General features: G+C 44.4%; 1 protein-coding gene and 1 long non-coding RNA gene across 3 annotated transcripts in view; one reads left to right on the forward strand and one right to left on the reverse strand.

Moving 5' to 3' along the window:
* The window catches only part of LOC138982730 (aquaporin-11-like), a 33,839-nt gene extending 17,564 nt beyond the window's left edge, over nt 1-16,275 (forward strand). For both annotated transcript variants that reach the window (XM_070356061.1, XM_070356062.1), the window contains exon 4: nt 14,755-16,275. In XM_070356061.1, the coding sequence (XP_070212162.1) occupies nt 14,755-15,044 (290 nt within the window). In that variant the 3' untranslated portion in view covers nt 15,045-16,275. The remainder of the gene's footprint in view (nt 1-14,754) is intronic.
* On the reverse strand, nt 9,819-13,313 carry LOC138982733 (uncharacterized). Its single transcript, XR_011460950.1, has 3 exons — nt 12,892-13,313; nt 12,163-12,268; nt 9,819-11,867 (listed from the first exon to the last, which is right to left on the reverse strand). It is a non-coding gene; the product is annotated as an uncharacterized lncRNA (long non-coding RNA).
* Nucleotides 16,276-17,179: the final 904 nt, after the last annotated feature.

The following is a 17,179-nucleotide window of genomic DNA, read 5'->3' on the forward strand; positions in this document are numbered from 1 at the left end:
ATTTGCTCTATAAATCCCTTAGTGCACTGGGATTGTTTCAATAACGATATTGTCAGTACCGCCAGATAAAAAAGAAGATTCAAAACGCACATTTTGCAACGCGCATTTGGATAGGCGTAACTGTGTGGTCAGGTTTGTGTCAGATCTACTTTTGTGTGGGCTGTCTCAAGTGTGTCGTGCTTTCGTCACACGCAAACTCTTGTTTTAATTTCTGTTGGTAAATTCCAGTGTAGCGTTAAGCTAAAAAGTGATGATCTTTCATTGAGACCTCATTTAAACTCGGAGAAAGGACTGTGCTCTTAGTTATTTGCGATTCGAAACCTTCATCGAGCTTCGACAGGTTGACTGTGCAGAGTTTTGCCCCTTGCCAAGGTCGACGGTAAGCACATTTTCAAAATAAATGTGGCATGTTTCTCGTGTGGTATCTTCACTCATCGGGGAGTCTGGTACTAAATATGAACGGTAAGAATGCTCTGAACCCTACACGTATTATGTCCCCATCGTTTTATCGTTCACATTTGCCCAACATGTCAATTTGCTGAGCGGGATTTATGTCGTCTGCTAGGCTATGGCAATCGAACCACTGCACTGAGTCTCAGTTTCAGAAACAAAAATTGCTCGTCACGTTGCACCGAGTCTGCACGCATGAGGCAGGCTGGTAATAAATCTTATATATGGTAAGAACGTTCTAAACCCTACACGTTTTCGATTCCGATTGTTCTTGCCTTGAAATAATAATTCGGAAAACATTCATTTACTGAACAGATGCAGTCGTATTTCAGTGTAGTCTGCTACGTGCTGATCTAGCTGCTACGTTATCGGAATAACACTTGTGTTTTCTGTTAGCTGCTGGGAATTGTATACTAACTCATCATTTGGTAATGTGGATAATAAGCTACATGCCACTAACATGGCATAATTATGAGAGGAATCTTCGCAAGTCGAAACTGAAAAATTAGACACAGCGGGTTCTATTTTTAGATCTGTGGCACAGGCACATGCAATCTGTCAGAAAAAAACCACTTCGGCAGAAATTAATATGTAAGCGCCTAGGGCTATATCTAGATTAGGCGCATAAAAATGATCACAATAATAATAATAATAATTGAGAAGCAGGAAATGTATGGTCATAATCATTGGTATTGAGGAGAATATAAGCTACATGTCATTAATTAATTCTGAGGATGAGAGCACACTCTCCCGTCGCGATATAACCTTGAATGGTTGAAAACAACGTTAAACACCAAATAAAGAAAGAAAGAAAGAAGCACACTCTCGCTTAGGCAAAGGGCGGAAGAATACGCTCTGTGGAAAAGTTAGCGCACTCCAAGAGTGCGCTAACAGTTTTAGCGCATCGCCATTAGCCAATCAACTGGTTCACATCAGTCATGTGACACCAGTACTTACTGACAATTATTATTATTATTATTTTTATGTTCCGCGATCAGTTTGCCACACACATCTTGAAAAGATCTGCACGCGTAAAAACTGACCCAAAGTCAAGATAACCCGCAGAACCGGCGGCAATGCACCCTTTCGATTCGGCAGTTCGAGTTGCTCTTACAGTTCATCCGTGATTGCAAGAATGTCCTGCCGACGAAAGCGGAATTTTCTGCACAGTTCCACGTCGTCGTAACGATTCAGTGGATGTATGCAGTCAAGAAAGATCCGGTTGCTTCTCAAATTTCTTCTCATCCTGAATCCGCATGAAAGCAGCCGCCATTTTAAACGCTCCAATAGCCGGTTAAATAACTCTTATAGGAAGGAGGGGCCTGCTATAACTTTATGACCGACATACGGCTCTATGCGCGGTCTATGCATTAGAAATAAGAGACTTTATGGAGCCCACAGACTTTATTGCCGTGACGTCATCAAATTAGGCTCCTATGTTTTGGGGCTATGCATTGGGCTCCAGACCTCGGGCAAAACACATATTTGTCAGCAATCACTGCTGCAACAAATCACGAATTCCGATGAGTATAATTATTTTTGATAGAAAAGGGTACATTGAACGTGCACTGCATAACATACATATCAGAGTAAGTTGTTCACAGCGTGCACTGCATAACATACATATCAGAGTAAGTTGTTCACAGCGTGCACTGCATAACATACATATCAGAGTAAGTTGTTCACAGCGTGCACTGCATAACATACATATCAGAGTAAGTTGTTCACAGCGTGCACTGCATAACATTACATATCAGAGTAAGTTGTTCACAGCGTGCACTGCATAACATACATATCAGAGTAAGTTGTTCACAGCGTGCACTGCATAACATACATATCAGAGTAAGTTGTTCACAGCGTGCACTGCATAACATACATATCAGAGTAAGTTGTTCACAGCGTGCACTGCATAACATACATATCAGAGTAAGTTGTTCACAGCGTGCACTGCATAACATACATATCAGAGTAAGTTGTTCACAGCGTGCACTGCATAACATGCATATCAGAGTAAGTTGTTCACAGCGTGCACTGCATAACATACATATCAGAGTAAGTTGTTCACAGCGTGCACTGCATAACATACATATCAGAGTAAGTTGTTCACAGCGTGCACTGCATAACATACATATCAGAGTAAGTTGTTCACAGCGTGCACTGCATAACATACATATCAGAGTAAGTTGTTCACAGCGTGCACTGCATAACATACATATCAGAGTAAGTTGTTCACAGCGTGCACTGCATAACATACATATCAGAGTAAGTTGTTCACAGCATGCACTGCATAACATACATATCAGAGTAAATCGTTCACAACATGCACTGCATAACATACATATCAGAGTAAGTTGTTCACAGCATGCACTGCATAACATACATATCAGAGTAAGTTGTTCACAGCGTGCACTGCATAACATACATATCAGAGTAAGTTGTTCACAGCGTGCACTGCATAACATACATATCAGAGTAAGTTGTTCACAGCGTGCACTGCATAACATACATATCAGAGTAAGTTGTTCACAGCGTGCACTGCATAACATACATATCAGAGTAATTAGTTGTTCACAGCATGCACTGCATAACATACATATCAGAGTAAGTTGTTCACAGCGTGCACTGCATAACATACATATCAGAGTAAGTTGTTCACAGCGTGCACTGCATAACATACATATCAGAGTAAGTTGTTCACAGCGTGCACTGCATAACATACATATCAGAGTAAGTTGTTCACAGCATGCACTGCATAACATACATATCAGAGTAAGTTGTTCACAGCGTGCACTGCATAACATACATATCAGAGTAAGTTGTTCACAGCATGCACTGCATAACATACATATCAGAGTAAGTTGTTCACAGCGTGCACTGCAAACATACATATCAGAGTAAGTTGTTCACAGCATGCACTGCATAACATACATATCAGAGTAAGTTGTTCACAGCATGCACTGCATAACATACATATCAGAGTAAGTTGTTCACAGCATGCACTGCATAACATACATATCAGAGTATGTATGTATGTATGTATGTATGTATGTAGGTATGTATGTAGGTATGTATGCATGTGTGTTGGTGTGTCGGTGTGTCAAGTGTGCAAGTAAAAAGGGTATTGTAGTTGTACATATATTACTTTAGATATTTTTTTGTTATCATGGGTTTTATAAATTTTCTTCTCTTCTTCTTTTATAATTATTAATTTAATATCATATTCTTACTCCGAATCACATTAGCATTGAGTCACCTGAGATGCTTATCACTGAAAAACGCTTACCCGGCTAAAGAATTTAAAGGGAAGCAACCCCATCACCAAAACGAAAGTGAAAGTAGCTTTGGTAATGGGCCAGTACACCGGGAGTTACCTCCCATACGGGTGTATGCCACGTCACTTCCTCTAGGAACACGTGCCTATTATCATACGTCTTTTTCACCTCGGAGAGGACGGTTCACTTTTTGACGCTCTGTGGCTGACCTTGTGTGTTTGAGTGACACCCGCCGGCCACGTTACCCAGCTTGTCTGCTCGCCTTGCCTACAGTTTGGTGAGCTCGTTCCCGTTTGTTGTTGGTTGTTTGCGCTGTTTCGTTACTGTACGTTGTCCGTTTTTTACGGACTTGTGTGTCAGTGACTTGCGTGTTTCGCCATTTTGTTGTGTGAGTTAGTTAGCTAACTCGTGTGACTTTGCTAGTAGCTCTGCGTGCCCTCTTTCTGTTTGGGCAAGTGTAGCTTTAGTATTTTGTTGACGCGTAAGCGTGTGTGTTTACTGTGTTTTCAGTCGTTTTGACTTACGTTTCAGTAAATCTTTTTACTTTGCCACGTGTTGTTGACGTTTGTGTCAGTGTCTTGCGTGTCGCCATTTTGTTGTGTGAGTTAGTTTTCTAGCTCGTGTGACTTTGTTTGTAGCTCTCCGTGCCTCTGCTTGTGGGGCAAGTTTAGCTATTGTATTTTGTTAACGCATTAGTGCGTGTGTTTACTGAATTTTCCAGTCGTTTAGACTTATGTTTCAGTAAATTTTTTCGCGTTGCCACGTGTTGTTGTCAACATGTCTGATTCAGACAAGCGCCGTGGCAAGTCGGACCCCAAGGGGAAAATTAAGGCTAAGTCTTCCTCTTCCAAAGCAACGTTACTTGTTACAGACCAAGAGCGTAACACTTTGTTGGCTGTACCAATTTCGGCGCCTAGCGCTGTTACTACTTCTGCTTCTTTTGCGGCGCCTAGCGCTACTGTTACTTCTGCACCTGTCTCTACATCGGAGACTTCGTCTTCTTTGTTAGCACCTGGACAAGGTGCGTTGGTTTCCTCTCTGTTAAAGTCACTGGTTCCAGAAATCCGCAGCTTGGTGCAGGCAGAATTTCAGCGTTCCGTCGCCAGCAGTTCGGCGTTTCCGGCATCTGGCAGTGACGTCCGGGCATTGGCTTCCGTGTCTTTGTCCTCCACTTCCGGCTTGGAGCAGCGTCCTCCCTCTTCAGCGTCGGTTGGTAAGCAGAGCTGGTCCGATAGCCCTCGTGAGGCGCCTGGACGTTCTCCTTCGGGGGACAGCTCTTTCGCATCGGGTCACGACCGATACCTTGCTGATCTTTCATTTCCGGCGATAACCTACGAGGCCCCGGACTTGTTCGAACAGCGGCGGCAGTCGGTTTCGACTGCCGCATTTCCGGCACTTGCCGGAAGTGATGATCCGTCCGCTCCGGCACGCTACGGCGGTCGCGGCAGGATGGAGTATTCACTGACTTCCGGTCCTTCCGGATCGCGAAGTCAACCAGTGCAGTCTTCACTTCCGCATTTTGCGGTTCCGTTGACTACACTTCCGGTTTCGGCCGGAAACGCTTCTTCCTCTTCTGGTGGTTCCTTCCGGATACCAGATAGTGGATTACAGCGTGCGCCTTCCGGCTTTCAAGCGCCTAGGCTTGAGCAGGCATCACTCCACTCAGTCGGGGGAGTGACGTCAGCTCATCCAGCTCCGGTTTTTGCGGATGGTCGTCCTGCTTACCCTTTACCTTCACAGGGTTTTGGGCGGCAGGATGACGTTAGTGCTCAGGCTTTTCCGGTTTCCGGTTTGCCAGGGCATGCTTCTGCTTCCGGAACTGGTGACTTCGGTCATGGTTCCACGTGTGACTATTCTGATGCTCCATCAGTGGTCAGCGAGGAGTCGCGGGGCGTGTTTCCGTCGAAGCTCAAGTCTGTTCTTGACGTCGCGGCGGAAGTAACGTCTCGTTATTTTCCTGAAGGGGTGGTGGCTGCGGACTCTTCCGCATCATTCGTTCCTTCTGCCATGGCGGACTTCCGGCCGGCACAGGAGGATGTTTCTTCCTTCCGGTTCGCCGAGTCTCCGTCAGTGGCTTACCAACTTTCGCATTCACTGGTTCGTCCAGCACATGCGGGGAGTGGTATTCGGCCAGTGCCTGTTCCGTTACTGCTTCCTTTTGGTCCAGTTCCGGAATCAGCTCAGCAGTGGGTGGCTTCAGCTGCCCAAGCCTCTTCCTTCGTGCCTACGGCCAATAGGAAGCTTGGCATGCCCAATCAGAGCCAGAATTGGCTGGCGTCTTTTGCACTCCCTAGGGCTACCCTTCCGGTTTCCCGGGAATTGCTGCCTCTTCTGACTAAACCGATCAAGCGTGATTCGGTTTTGCCGGTTTCCGAGGCTTCCCTCCTCTCTGCTGAGGAGGTTGGACGTCGGCAGATCGAACTGTCCTCCATTGCGGAGACTCTCGTTCGGGCTCTGTCTCGGGCATTGACCGATTCGCTAGTTCCTTTCACTCTCAGTGAAGAACAGAATGCGGACGATGTCTCTGCGCTTTTGACCGCATTGGCCAAGGTCAATGAGGAACAATTGCGTCTTTCCTCCCTGCAGTACACCCAAGCGGTACTCTGCAGGAGGGATCTCTTCCTCTCGCAGTCCCAATTCACGGAGCTGGCTACTAGGGAGACCTTGAGAGTCTCCCCGGTCTCAGAGGAGTCTCTCTTCTGTCCGCTGGCACTGGATGCCAGACAGAAGGAGATTCAGTCAAACAAGGACAGTCAGTTCCTTGACTACACTCTGAAGGGGGTGAAACAGTCTCAGCCTTCTAAACAGAAGCAGGCTCAGACATCGTCTAACCCCAAGCCAGCTCAGAAGCGGCAGGCTTCGCCGGCCGCTCGTGGTGGGAAGAAGAGGACGGCATCGGGGAGGGGGCGTGGCGGCTCTGGAAGTAAGCCACACCCCCAATGAAGCGCTCCCGATCTCACCTCCCTCCCGCCCTCCACCTTGGTGATGGCGGGAGGCCCCTCCCGGGCACTTTCTCGTTGGATGTCGGTAGTAGACAGCCAATGGATTGTGGGAGTGGTGAGTTCGGGCTTCCGTCTACTCTGGCGGGAGGAAAAGGCGCCTCTTACCCGAGTGCCTCCGCGGTTCAAGCCCCCCTTCTCGCAGGAAGCACGTTCCGTCTTGCAGTCGGAAATTGCCTCCCTGGAGCAGAAGGGCGCGGTGGAGAGAGTTCGGGTCCACAGCTCCCTGGGATTTTACGGGCGTCTGGTCGCTGTTCCCAAAGCATCAGGAGGATGGCGTCCCGTGTTGGATTTATCTCTCCTCAATACTTTCTTGAGGGAGATAAAATTCAAGATGGAGACGCCAGCCTCTGTCCGAGACTCTCTCCGCCCAGGAGACTGGGTGACCTCGATCGATCTCACGGACGCATACTTTCACATTCTTATGCATCCGACCGACCAGAAATGGCTTTATTTCCGGTGGGGAGATCAGATCTACCAGTTTCGCGCACTCCCTTTCGGGCTGTCTCTCGCACTGTGGATTTTTACCATGGTGGTGAGACAGGTCTGTGCACTGGTGAGGTCCCAGGGTATCCGTCTGCGGGCTTATCTGGACGACTGGCTCATCATGAACCAGTCCCAGAGCGGCTGTTCGCAGGATACCCTGACGGTTCTTCGAGAATCCAACTGGTTGGGGTTCTCGATCAACCGGGTAAAGTCGGAGCTGACCCCGTCACAGACATTCACTTATCTGGGGATGTCTTTCGACACGGTCGCTTGGACTGTCCAGCCTTCTCAGAGAAGGGTGGACAAGCTCCAAGCTCAGATTCGCTCCACTTTACCTCTCCTGATGGCTTCCATCCGCTCGCTCGCCTCCATCTTGGGGCAGATGGAGTCTATGGCTCTTCTGGTTTCACTGGGCCGGGTCCACAAATGTCCGCTTCAGTTCGCGCTGAAGCCGTTTGTGGACTCTCCTCTGGTGGACTGGGACGCCCTCATCCCTTTGCAGGGATGGTTCCAGTCTGCGACCCTTCCGTGGTTGCACACGGAGTGGGTCTGCAGAGGTGTTCCGATCGTCGTGCCCCTCCCCGACCTGGACCTCTTTACAGATGCGTCCAGGGAGGGTTGGGGGGCACATACAGATCTTCAGACTCCTCCCTTTCCGTTACTCAGCCGAGTAATCCGGAAAGCGGAGATGGAGGAGCCGGCCCTTCTTCTTCTGGTCGCTCCTCTGTGGCCGTCGCAGGTCTGGTTTCCAGATCTTCTTCGGCTTGCCCAAGGGCCCCCCATTCCTCTCGCACTCGTGCGAGGGGAACTAGTGCAGCCCCGAACAGGCATTCCACACGAGGAGCCCAGTCTTCTGAAGCTTCACGTGTGGAAGTTGTTCGGGACTCGCTGAAGCGCTCTGGGGCGTCGTCTTTGACTCTGGACTTGGTGGCTCGCTCGCATAGAGCGTCCACCTCTTCAGTTTATGCTTCCCACTGGAAGGCATGGACTGCCTGGTGTTCAGCTAGAGGGGTGAGTTCGGTGGCTCCGCGCTCTATTCAGGTCGCTAACCACCTCTCTTTCATGTCTTCACAGGGCGCCTCAGTCTCCTCGTTGAGGGTCCGGCGCTCCGCTATCTCGGCGACTCTTCAGCAGATTGGTCGTTCTGTTCGAGTCGGGGGCGTTATAGCTGCAGTCATTAAAGGGGCTGCTCTTAAGGAAGCTAAAGCTCGTTTGCCCGCTCCCAAGTGGGACTTGTTTTTAATCCTGGAATTCCTTCGTTCTGCGGATTTTGAGCCTTTAAGCGAGGCCAGTCTGTTCAATGTCACTCGCAAAGCGCTGTTTCTCCTTTTGTTGGCTACGGCCCGACGGGGTAGCGAGGTCCACGCCCTGTCGGGTCAGCCTGGAGATATCTCCTTTGAGCCGGACGGTTCCGCATCTTTGCGTTTCCGGCCTGATTTCCTGGCCAAGAATCAGTCTCCGGGGCAGGCCTCTCCGCTGGTTAGAGTTAAGGCTCTGACCAGCGCGTTGGCCCCGGGTGACCCCGATTCGGTCAATTGCCCTGTGAGGGCACTTCGTCTGTACTTAGCCCGGACTCAGCCGATTCGGTCTAGTTCTCAGAAGTTGTTGTTTATCTCTCTCCTTACTAGGCGCGAGAAAGATTTGTCGAAGGTAACGTTGGCCCGGTGGGTGTCCTCGCTCATCAAGCAGGCTTATGAGTGGAGGCGCACAAAGAGGGGGGGGGTTATGCCCTCCTTGCCACTTGACTCGGCCCGAGCCCATGAGACGAGGGCGTGGGCATCCTCTCTGGCAGTTCTGCGCTCCAGACGTCTAGAGGAGGTGCTGACAACTGCGTATTGGCGTTCCGAAGATGTTTTCATAAACTTTTATCTTCGGGACGTCACAGCTCTTCGACAGGATGGCTCCAGAGGCCTTCCAGCGCTCATAGCAGCAGGCCAGTTCCTGTCCAGAACTTGATGGTGAGTTTTGATTCATTTCTAGCCCACCGCCTTGTTGATGTTATCTGCTAATGTGATTCGGAGTAAGAATATGATATTAAATGGAAAATTTCCTAAATAAATTATCATTTAATTAATATACTTACCCGAATCACATACTGTATTCCCTCCCACCTGCCCCGCTTATGGTTTTAAGATTTTTTTTTAAAGCCGTATGATAATAGGCACGTGTTCCTAGAGGAAGTGACGTGGCATACACCCGTATGGGAGGTAACTCCCGGTGTACTGGCCCATTACCAAAGCTACTTTCACTTTCGTTTTGGTGATGGGGTTGCTTCCCTTTAAATTCTTTAGCCGGGTAAGCGTTTTTCAGTGATAAGCATCTCAGGTGACTCAATGCTAATGTGATTCGGGTAAGTATATTAATTAAATGATAATTTATTTAGGAAATTTTCCATTAATGACCTATATGTGCTGATGACCAATTTAATTTCCTTTGTTGGATCAATAAAATGTTATGAGTTATGAGTTATGAGTAAGTTGTTCACAGCGTGCACTGCAAACATACATATCAGAGTAAGTTGTTCACAGCGTGCACTGCATAACATACATATCAGAGTAATAGTGGGGCTCCTATGTTGCAAAATCATTCAAATCATGCAACAAACACCAAATTCAGCAAATATGAAGAGTTTTATGTGCTTAACAAAACCTGATACAGAGCCACCGCGAAAAATAAAAAAATGGGTAGTTTTTAAACAATTTTTCAAAATGGCCGCCAGTGTAAAAATTGGGTATGTTAGGCATATTTCACTTCATGTGATTAACAGCAAATTTGGCGTAAATGGACATTTGCTTTTGCTTAACAAAACCTGATACAGAGCCACCGTGAAAAAATTAAAAAATCAGTAGTTTTTTTAACAATTTTCAAAATGGCCGCCAATAAAAGGGTATTTAGGCATTTTTGGTGCTACAAGACATTCTCTTGCAATAGAAACTAACACAAAAACATTTTTTAAACAAAACAATACATGTATTGTTGGTGCAGAGAATGATTGGACGGTGTGGGTGGCAGCGTTGAAGAATTTGTGGATTACCTAAACTGTGCAAAAATAAATATATTGCACCAATTTTCATACCAAAACGAAAACATTCATTCCTGTGCTGTTGTATTCAATGTATGCTATTGAGGGCACTCAACTTGGCTAACTGGAACACTTTTAAGATAAAATGTGGCCTTTACATGGGTTATTTGACCGCCGCCCAAATAAGGGTACCCCCAAAATAAAACTGATAAAAATGTAATGTATCAACTCAAAAGTCGACTAAAATTCATAATCGCTGTATTTCGAAAACGTTGTTTGTTCTCATGTGTTTACACAACTAGCACATTCCGGTAAGTGTATATACTCAAAAGAAACTTTGGCAGTACTTGAAACAACCATCTGTCATATTATACATGCGAAGTCAAACATATGTGGGATGTAAGTTAACAAACCTGTGGCAGTTTTTAAAATATCATTTCGTGAAGATTTGAAAGTGAACTCAAACGGTTGAACTACGCCTCGTGTGTAGACACACATTCCTGAAAGTTTCAACGCAACCCACTTGGTCATTGCTAAAATACATGGATTTTAGTTGACTTGGGTATCCCTCAAATTTGACACATAAACATCTCATCCGTGAGATCGACACATACATCAGTAGGTACAATGGCACAACACTAGAAATATGCAAGATGGCGAAATAAAACAACCTGTTCTGGATGGATAATCAAGTTGACTTTCTCTTCGTATACAACAGTGACCCAGTTGTGCCTCAGGAATTGTCGTCGGCTTTTTAAAAGGTACCCGAAGTTTTTGTCGCATCTCTTTGTCACGTCAAGGGTATCCTTATTTTGACGGTGTAAATGATGATGTAAAAAAAACAACAAATGTGCCAGATAGCGAAGATGCGAGCCTTTAATGGCATAGCCAGTTTGAATAAATTGACACAGGAATAAATGTTTGAGTTGGGGTATGAAAATGGGTGCAATAATATTTTTGCACAGTTTAGATGCTGACAGTTTTCACAGGCATGCAAGCACATTTGCAGAAAGCTGTGGTCTGCAGTCCTTCTTAGCAGCATTTCCAGCGTTTTGTTGTACAGCTCTTCTTGCAGGCACACCTCATGAGTTCTCGGCACACGCTGGATACCTCTTGGAAAGCTCGTCCAGAATGACTCCCACTTTCCAGCCTTGAACTGCCAGCCCACAGAGTTTGGAAGTCTAATAGGTAGATGGCTCTTCTCAATCTCATGTCCTGCAGCAGCAGTAAGGGGATTATGGTCAATTTGGCAGCTCTTTTTACTGAAGAGGTACCGTCTAGCACTATTTACACCCAGTACGTTGCTGGTTTTGTCCTACAAATGTACACCAAAAAGCTCTTGTGCTGCCCTGTCAGTGGTACTCAGCTTACAAAGAGGAGCAGACAACATGAAGAAAGTTTGAGTGACGTCTTCAAATGCTTGCCATACTTCCCAAGCCTTCTGATTCCCCAATACCATTGAAGAACGACATAGTGTCACAGCCTGTAAGGCTATGCAAAATGGGCAGACAGGGTGACTTCTCTTGACCAATGGCTTTGGCAATGTGATACACTTCACGAGCAGAACACAGCTGGAATGAGAAGCAGACTGTCTGGCCTCCTCTACATCCATGGTGCAGGAAATCAGCCTGGGGTACCCTTCACACAAAAGATCAAAAGTGACATTTTTATTTGAATGTATTTGAATAATTACTGTTTCAGGTTAAAAAACAAACAAACACAGTTTCCAGTGACCGAACTGATTCTGGAATCTTTCTGACCGCTACATTTATTCGCTTAAAACAGTCGCTAACAGAATGTTGACCATAGTGAGGGTACGTTAAACCCATCAAATTCACAGAGGTCGCTTACAAATGATGTGCAAACATGTTCCAATTAATACAAATAAAAAAATCTTACTGATAAGCTAGACAGGATGTATTAGGTAACAAACCTTGATACAGTAGTACTTGTGAAATCAGCTCCCTTCTGTGGCACCGGAATAATTGCAGAACGCTTGTTCCCAGGAACCGGCATGTGGTGTAACTCGTGTATATATCCTGTAAAAATAAAATTCACACCAATGCACGGTCAACTTAAAATAAGCAAAAGGATGAGAAACAAACAACAAACCAAAATTGTAAAACTCAAAGAGCGGTACCTCTTCATTTTTCAAAACCACTTATCTCATTTGATTAGCATACACTGTATGCTTTTGTCTGTTACCTACCGTCTTTGAAAGTTTGATCACAACACTGTAAAGACATGGGGAGTGGAGTGTTTTTATCTCCAGCTGGTCATCCTACTATCTGGCCTACCCTCACTCAGTTTTTGACTCTACCCCTCCCCACCTCAGCCGTTCAGAGACTTATGGAAGTCCTTAACGTAGGCAGGACTAATCATTGATCATACCATGAACAATCTCTTTCACCTCGCCTTTTATTCAAAGTTCGTTTAATCTGTTTAAAATCACCAGCGTGGCGATCATGATTTCCTTACTTGTAATCAACAGATAGATCTAGATCTATCAGCATCACTGACAATCCAGCTAATGAGCTATTGCAAGATTAAACAAAGTCTCTGCATTTCAGCGCTTCACCCGATGAATAACAGACCCCAGGGGAGAATTAAACAGTAAAATGATGTGACATTGGTGAATGGATGCGTATTCTTGAAAACTTACCTTCAGAAACGTTGTTTTCGCTCAAATCAAAACACGCAATGTTGCGGAGGCCGCCATCTTGAATTTTTATGCTGCGGATATATAACATTCTAAAAACGATCAAATTAAATACCAGAACACAAAAATACCCATAAGAGTATTTATGTCATGCATGTGTTATCAGCAGACAACTTCTGGTGCGTGGTAAACCATTGAATTTTACATTTGCTGAGTTGGGATTATTTAATGCTGAGCGCTTTTGGTACGAATTTCGTCTGCTGTAAATGCAGCCTTTTATTCCCTATCAAAAACAAAAAAACCGATTTCTGAAGTGGCTCTGTATCTGAAATCTCTTAAATAATCATAAGGAACAATATCACAAAGTATGATGTTTGTTGCAAGATGTGAATGATTTATTAGTGCGTCTGCAACATACGAGCCCCACTATAAGTTGTTCACAGCGTGCACTGCATAACATACATATCAGAGTAAGTTGTTCACAGCGTGCACTGCATAACATGCATATCAGAGTAAGTTGTTCACAGCGTGCACTGCATAACATACATATCAGAGTAAGTTGTTCACAGCGTGCACTGCATAACATACATATCAGAGTAAGTTGTTCACAGCGTGCACTGCATAACATACATATCAGAGTAAGTTGTTCACAGCGTGCACTGCATAACATACATATCAGAGTAAGTTGTTCACAGCGTGCACTGCATAACATACATATCAGAGTAAGTTGTTCTCAGCGTGCACTGCATAACATACATATCAGAGTAAGTTGTTCAGAGCGTGCACTGCATAACATACAAATCAGAGTAAGTTGTTCACAGCGTGCACTGCATAACATACATATCAGAGTAATTAGTTGTTTACAGCATGCACTGCATAACATACATATCAGAGTAAGTTGTTCACAGCGCGCACTGCATAACATACATATCAGAGTACGTTGTTCACAGCTGGCACTGCATAACATACATATCAGAGTAAGTTGTTCGCAGCATGCACTGCATAACATACATATCAGAGTAAGTTGTTCACAGCATGCACTGCATAACATACATATCAGAGTAAGTTGTTCACAGCGTGCACTGCATAACATACATATCAGAGTAAGTTGTTCACAGCATGCACTGCATAACATACATATCAGAGTAAGTTGTTCACAGCGTGCACTGCAAACATACATATCAGAGTAAGTTGTTCACAGCATGCACTGCATAACATACATATCAGAGTAAGTTGTTCACAGCATGCACTGCATAACATACATATCAGAGTAAGTTGTTCACAGCGTGCACTGCATAACATACATATCAGAGTAAGTTGTTCACAGCGTGCACTGCATAACATACATATCAGAGTAAGTTGTTCGCTGCATGCAATTACAGGCCATAGTCGGTCAGCCGCATATTGTTGCTTGGATCAATAAAATGTTATGAGTTATGAGTTATGAGTTATGAGTAAGTTGTTCACAGCGTGCACTGCAAACATACATATCAGAGTAAGTTGTTCACAGCGTGCACTGCATAACATACATATCAGAGTAAGTTGTTCGCTGCATGCAATTACAGGCCATAGTCGGTCAGCCGCATATTGTTGCTTGGCGCAACTCTGCCACACTCAGTGCTTGATAATCCAGTCATTTCCGTTGATTTTGCTTCTTTTCATTGTTATTGAGGGGTGTCCCATGAGCCATTGTGTGTGTTTGTGCTCGTTTGAGCAGGCATAAACGTGCGAGGGTCCATGGGCAGTAAAAAGCACAGAAGTTCAGCTGTTTCAAGACATGATTATAGTCATTAGTGAAGAATCACTTTCTCCTGGGTTCAGGTGTGTTTGTCCAGGTAAATCAAAAAACAAGGTGTCTGCTTACAGGTGTGGACATGACGGGCATGTACATGCACCCAGCCATGGCGACAGGCATGACGTTCAACTGTCAAGGCACAGACATCGTTGAGCACATCTTTGCCTACTGGATCTCTACCTTCCTGGGGGTTTACGCAGGGGTGGAACTCAGCCGAGTTTTCCGTCTACACTCCTCTGCTGCCACTGACAAGAAAAAGGCGGCTGGGGGCCAGATGGGGAATGGACGTCTCGACAAAAGTCGCGACAACAATGATGCTAACGTCAAGCAGCGTAAAAAGCTTGTCAACTTGAGAAAGTAACATCAAACGAAGTTTGTGGATTTGTAAACGGTCCAGAACAAAATATACTAATAAAGAACATTTATATAGCACTTGTCTACAACTTGAAGCGCTAAACAATGGCTTGAAAAATGCCATGCTAAGACTGCAGCAATAGCCTTGCACTCTGATGACAAATTTGTTTTAACAGTGATATAAACTTTTCTTTTTGACGATCTTGTTCCTGTTGATTTTTGTGTGTGGGGATGTTAAGATCTCAACTAGTGAAATACCAAACTTTATGGTGTAATGCAATTTCTTCATATTGACAGTATCACTAACCTAAAGGAGTTATTGCGAAAATTGCATTACATGAAATACACAGATTGAGTAAGTGTGTGATGTTGCAAAGGCACAGCCTTTGCTGGAAATGAAAAAGATGCCCCTGCCGCGGTACACGTTTACAAATGTGCTAAAGGTTGCTCTAAAATTTTGTGCACGACAATTTCAGTGGGACCAGTGTCTAATTAAACATGATATCTTTACCTTTATTTAGGCTACACTGGTCAGGATTATACAAACATGTACTGCCTGTTCTTTAAAAAGGGAGGAAAAACAATGAACATTTTCCCACAAGGACGGTTATAGTCCACTGGAGAGAATGTGAACAATCAACATAATTTTTTTTTTTTTAGCTTGCTCCTTTCTGACAAGTGTTTTAAAAATGATTGGCAATTCTGTTTTTACTCTGTTACTGTATTACTTTATTAGCCTATGCCTTGATCGTGATGTCTTCTACCTCAGTCTAATCATTCTCTTACCACAATTTCATTGAGAATCATTCTTGCAAAATGGTCAGGGACCAAAGCAAAAATTGCTAAAACGGAGTTCACTACTTCACACGGCTTTTAAAAGTTTTAAAACATTGTTTCTACGATCCCCCTTTTAAAATCTTGAAAAGTTTGTAAAAATTGACCTGGGTTTGCAACAGTTTGTAAAATATGCTGTGTGACTGATTTTTTTTTTCTTCAAATGTTTCTCCTGTATGTGAATGTAGAACATCCTTTGTGAAACAGAAGTTATTGATCAATCCTTTGAGAGTGGAAAACTCAACAATCAGTAAGACAAGGTTCAAGAATTAAGGCGCATGTAACTCAGTTACTTTTACTTGCTTGTGTTTATTATTTTTATCTTGGGGTACGGGATACTTATGAATGGATGATACTGGTCGTGAATGCGATTTACATTTTTCTCAATAAAGTCCTTAAAGGTCTTTCAAAGGTGTTTTTACAATTGTTGAAGCAATATGCAGTATAAACCCTGTACAAACTGCTCAAAACTTTGTTGTTTTAATGTTGCAGTAAAGTGATTCCGCGGATTGTTTGCATGTGTCTGTTGGTTAATGTGTCCACATTATTGACGTCAGTGTGTGTTGGTTAATGTGTCCACATTATTGAAGTTAGGTGTGACTGTTGGTTAATGTGTCCACATTATTGAAGTCAGTGTGTCTGTTGGTTAATGTGTCCACATTATTGACGTCAGTGTGTGTTGGTTAATGTGTCCACATTATTGACGTCAGTGTGCCTGTTGGTTAATGTGTCCACATTATTGACGTCAGTGTGTCTGTTGGTTAATGTGTCCACATTATTGACGTCAGTGTGTCTGTTGGTTAATGTGTCCACATTATTGAAGTTAGGTGTGACTGTTGGTTAATGTGTCCACATTATTGAAGTTAGGTGTGACTGTTGGTTAATGTGTCCACATTATTGAAGTTCAGTGTGTCTGTTTGTTAATGTGTCCACATTATTGAAGTTAGGTGTGACTGGTGGTTAATGTGTCCACATTATTGACGTCTGAGTGTGTCTGTTGGTTAATGTGTCCACATTATTGACGTCTGAGTGTGTCTGTTGGTTAATGTGTCCACATTATTGACGTCAGTGTGTCTGTTGGTTAATGTGTCCACATTATTGACGTCTGAGTGTGTCTGTTGGTTAATGTGTCCACATTATTGAAGTCAGTGTGTCTGTTGGTTAATGTGTCCACATTATTGACGTCAGTGTGTCTGTTGGTTAATGTGTCCACATTATTGAAGTCAGTGTGACTGTTGGTTAATGTGTCCACATTATTGACGTCAGTGTGTCTGTTGGTTAATGTGTCCACATTGTTGAAGTCAGTGT

This window comes from Littorina saxatilis, linkage group LG12 (genome assembly GCF_037325665.1).
Source record: "Littorina saxatilis isolate snail1 linkage group LG12, US_GU_Lsax_2.0, whole genome shotgun sequence".
Lineage (NCBI taxonomy): Eukaryota > Metazoa > Mollusca > Gastropoda > Littorinimorpha > Littorinidae > Littorina > Littorina saxatilis.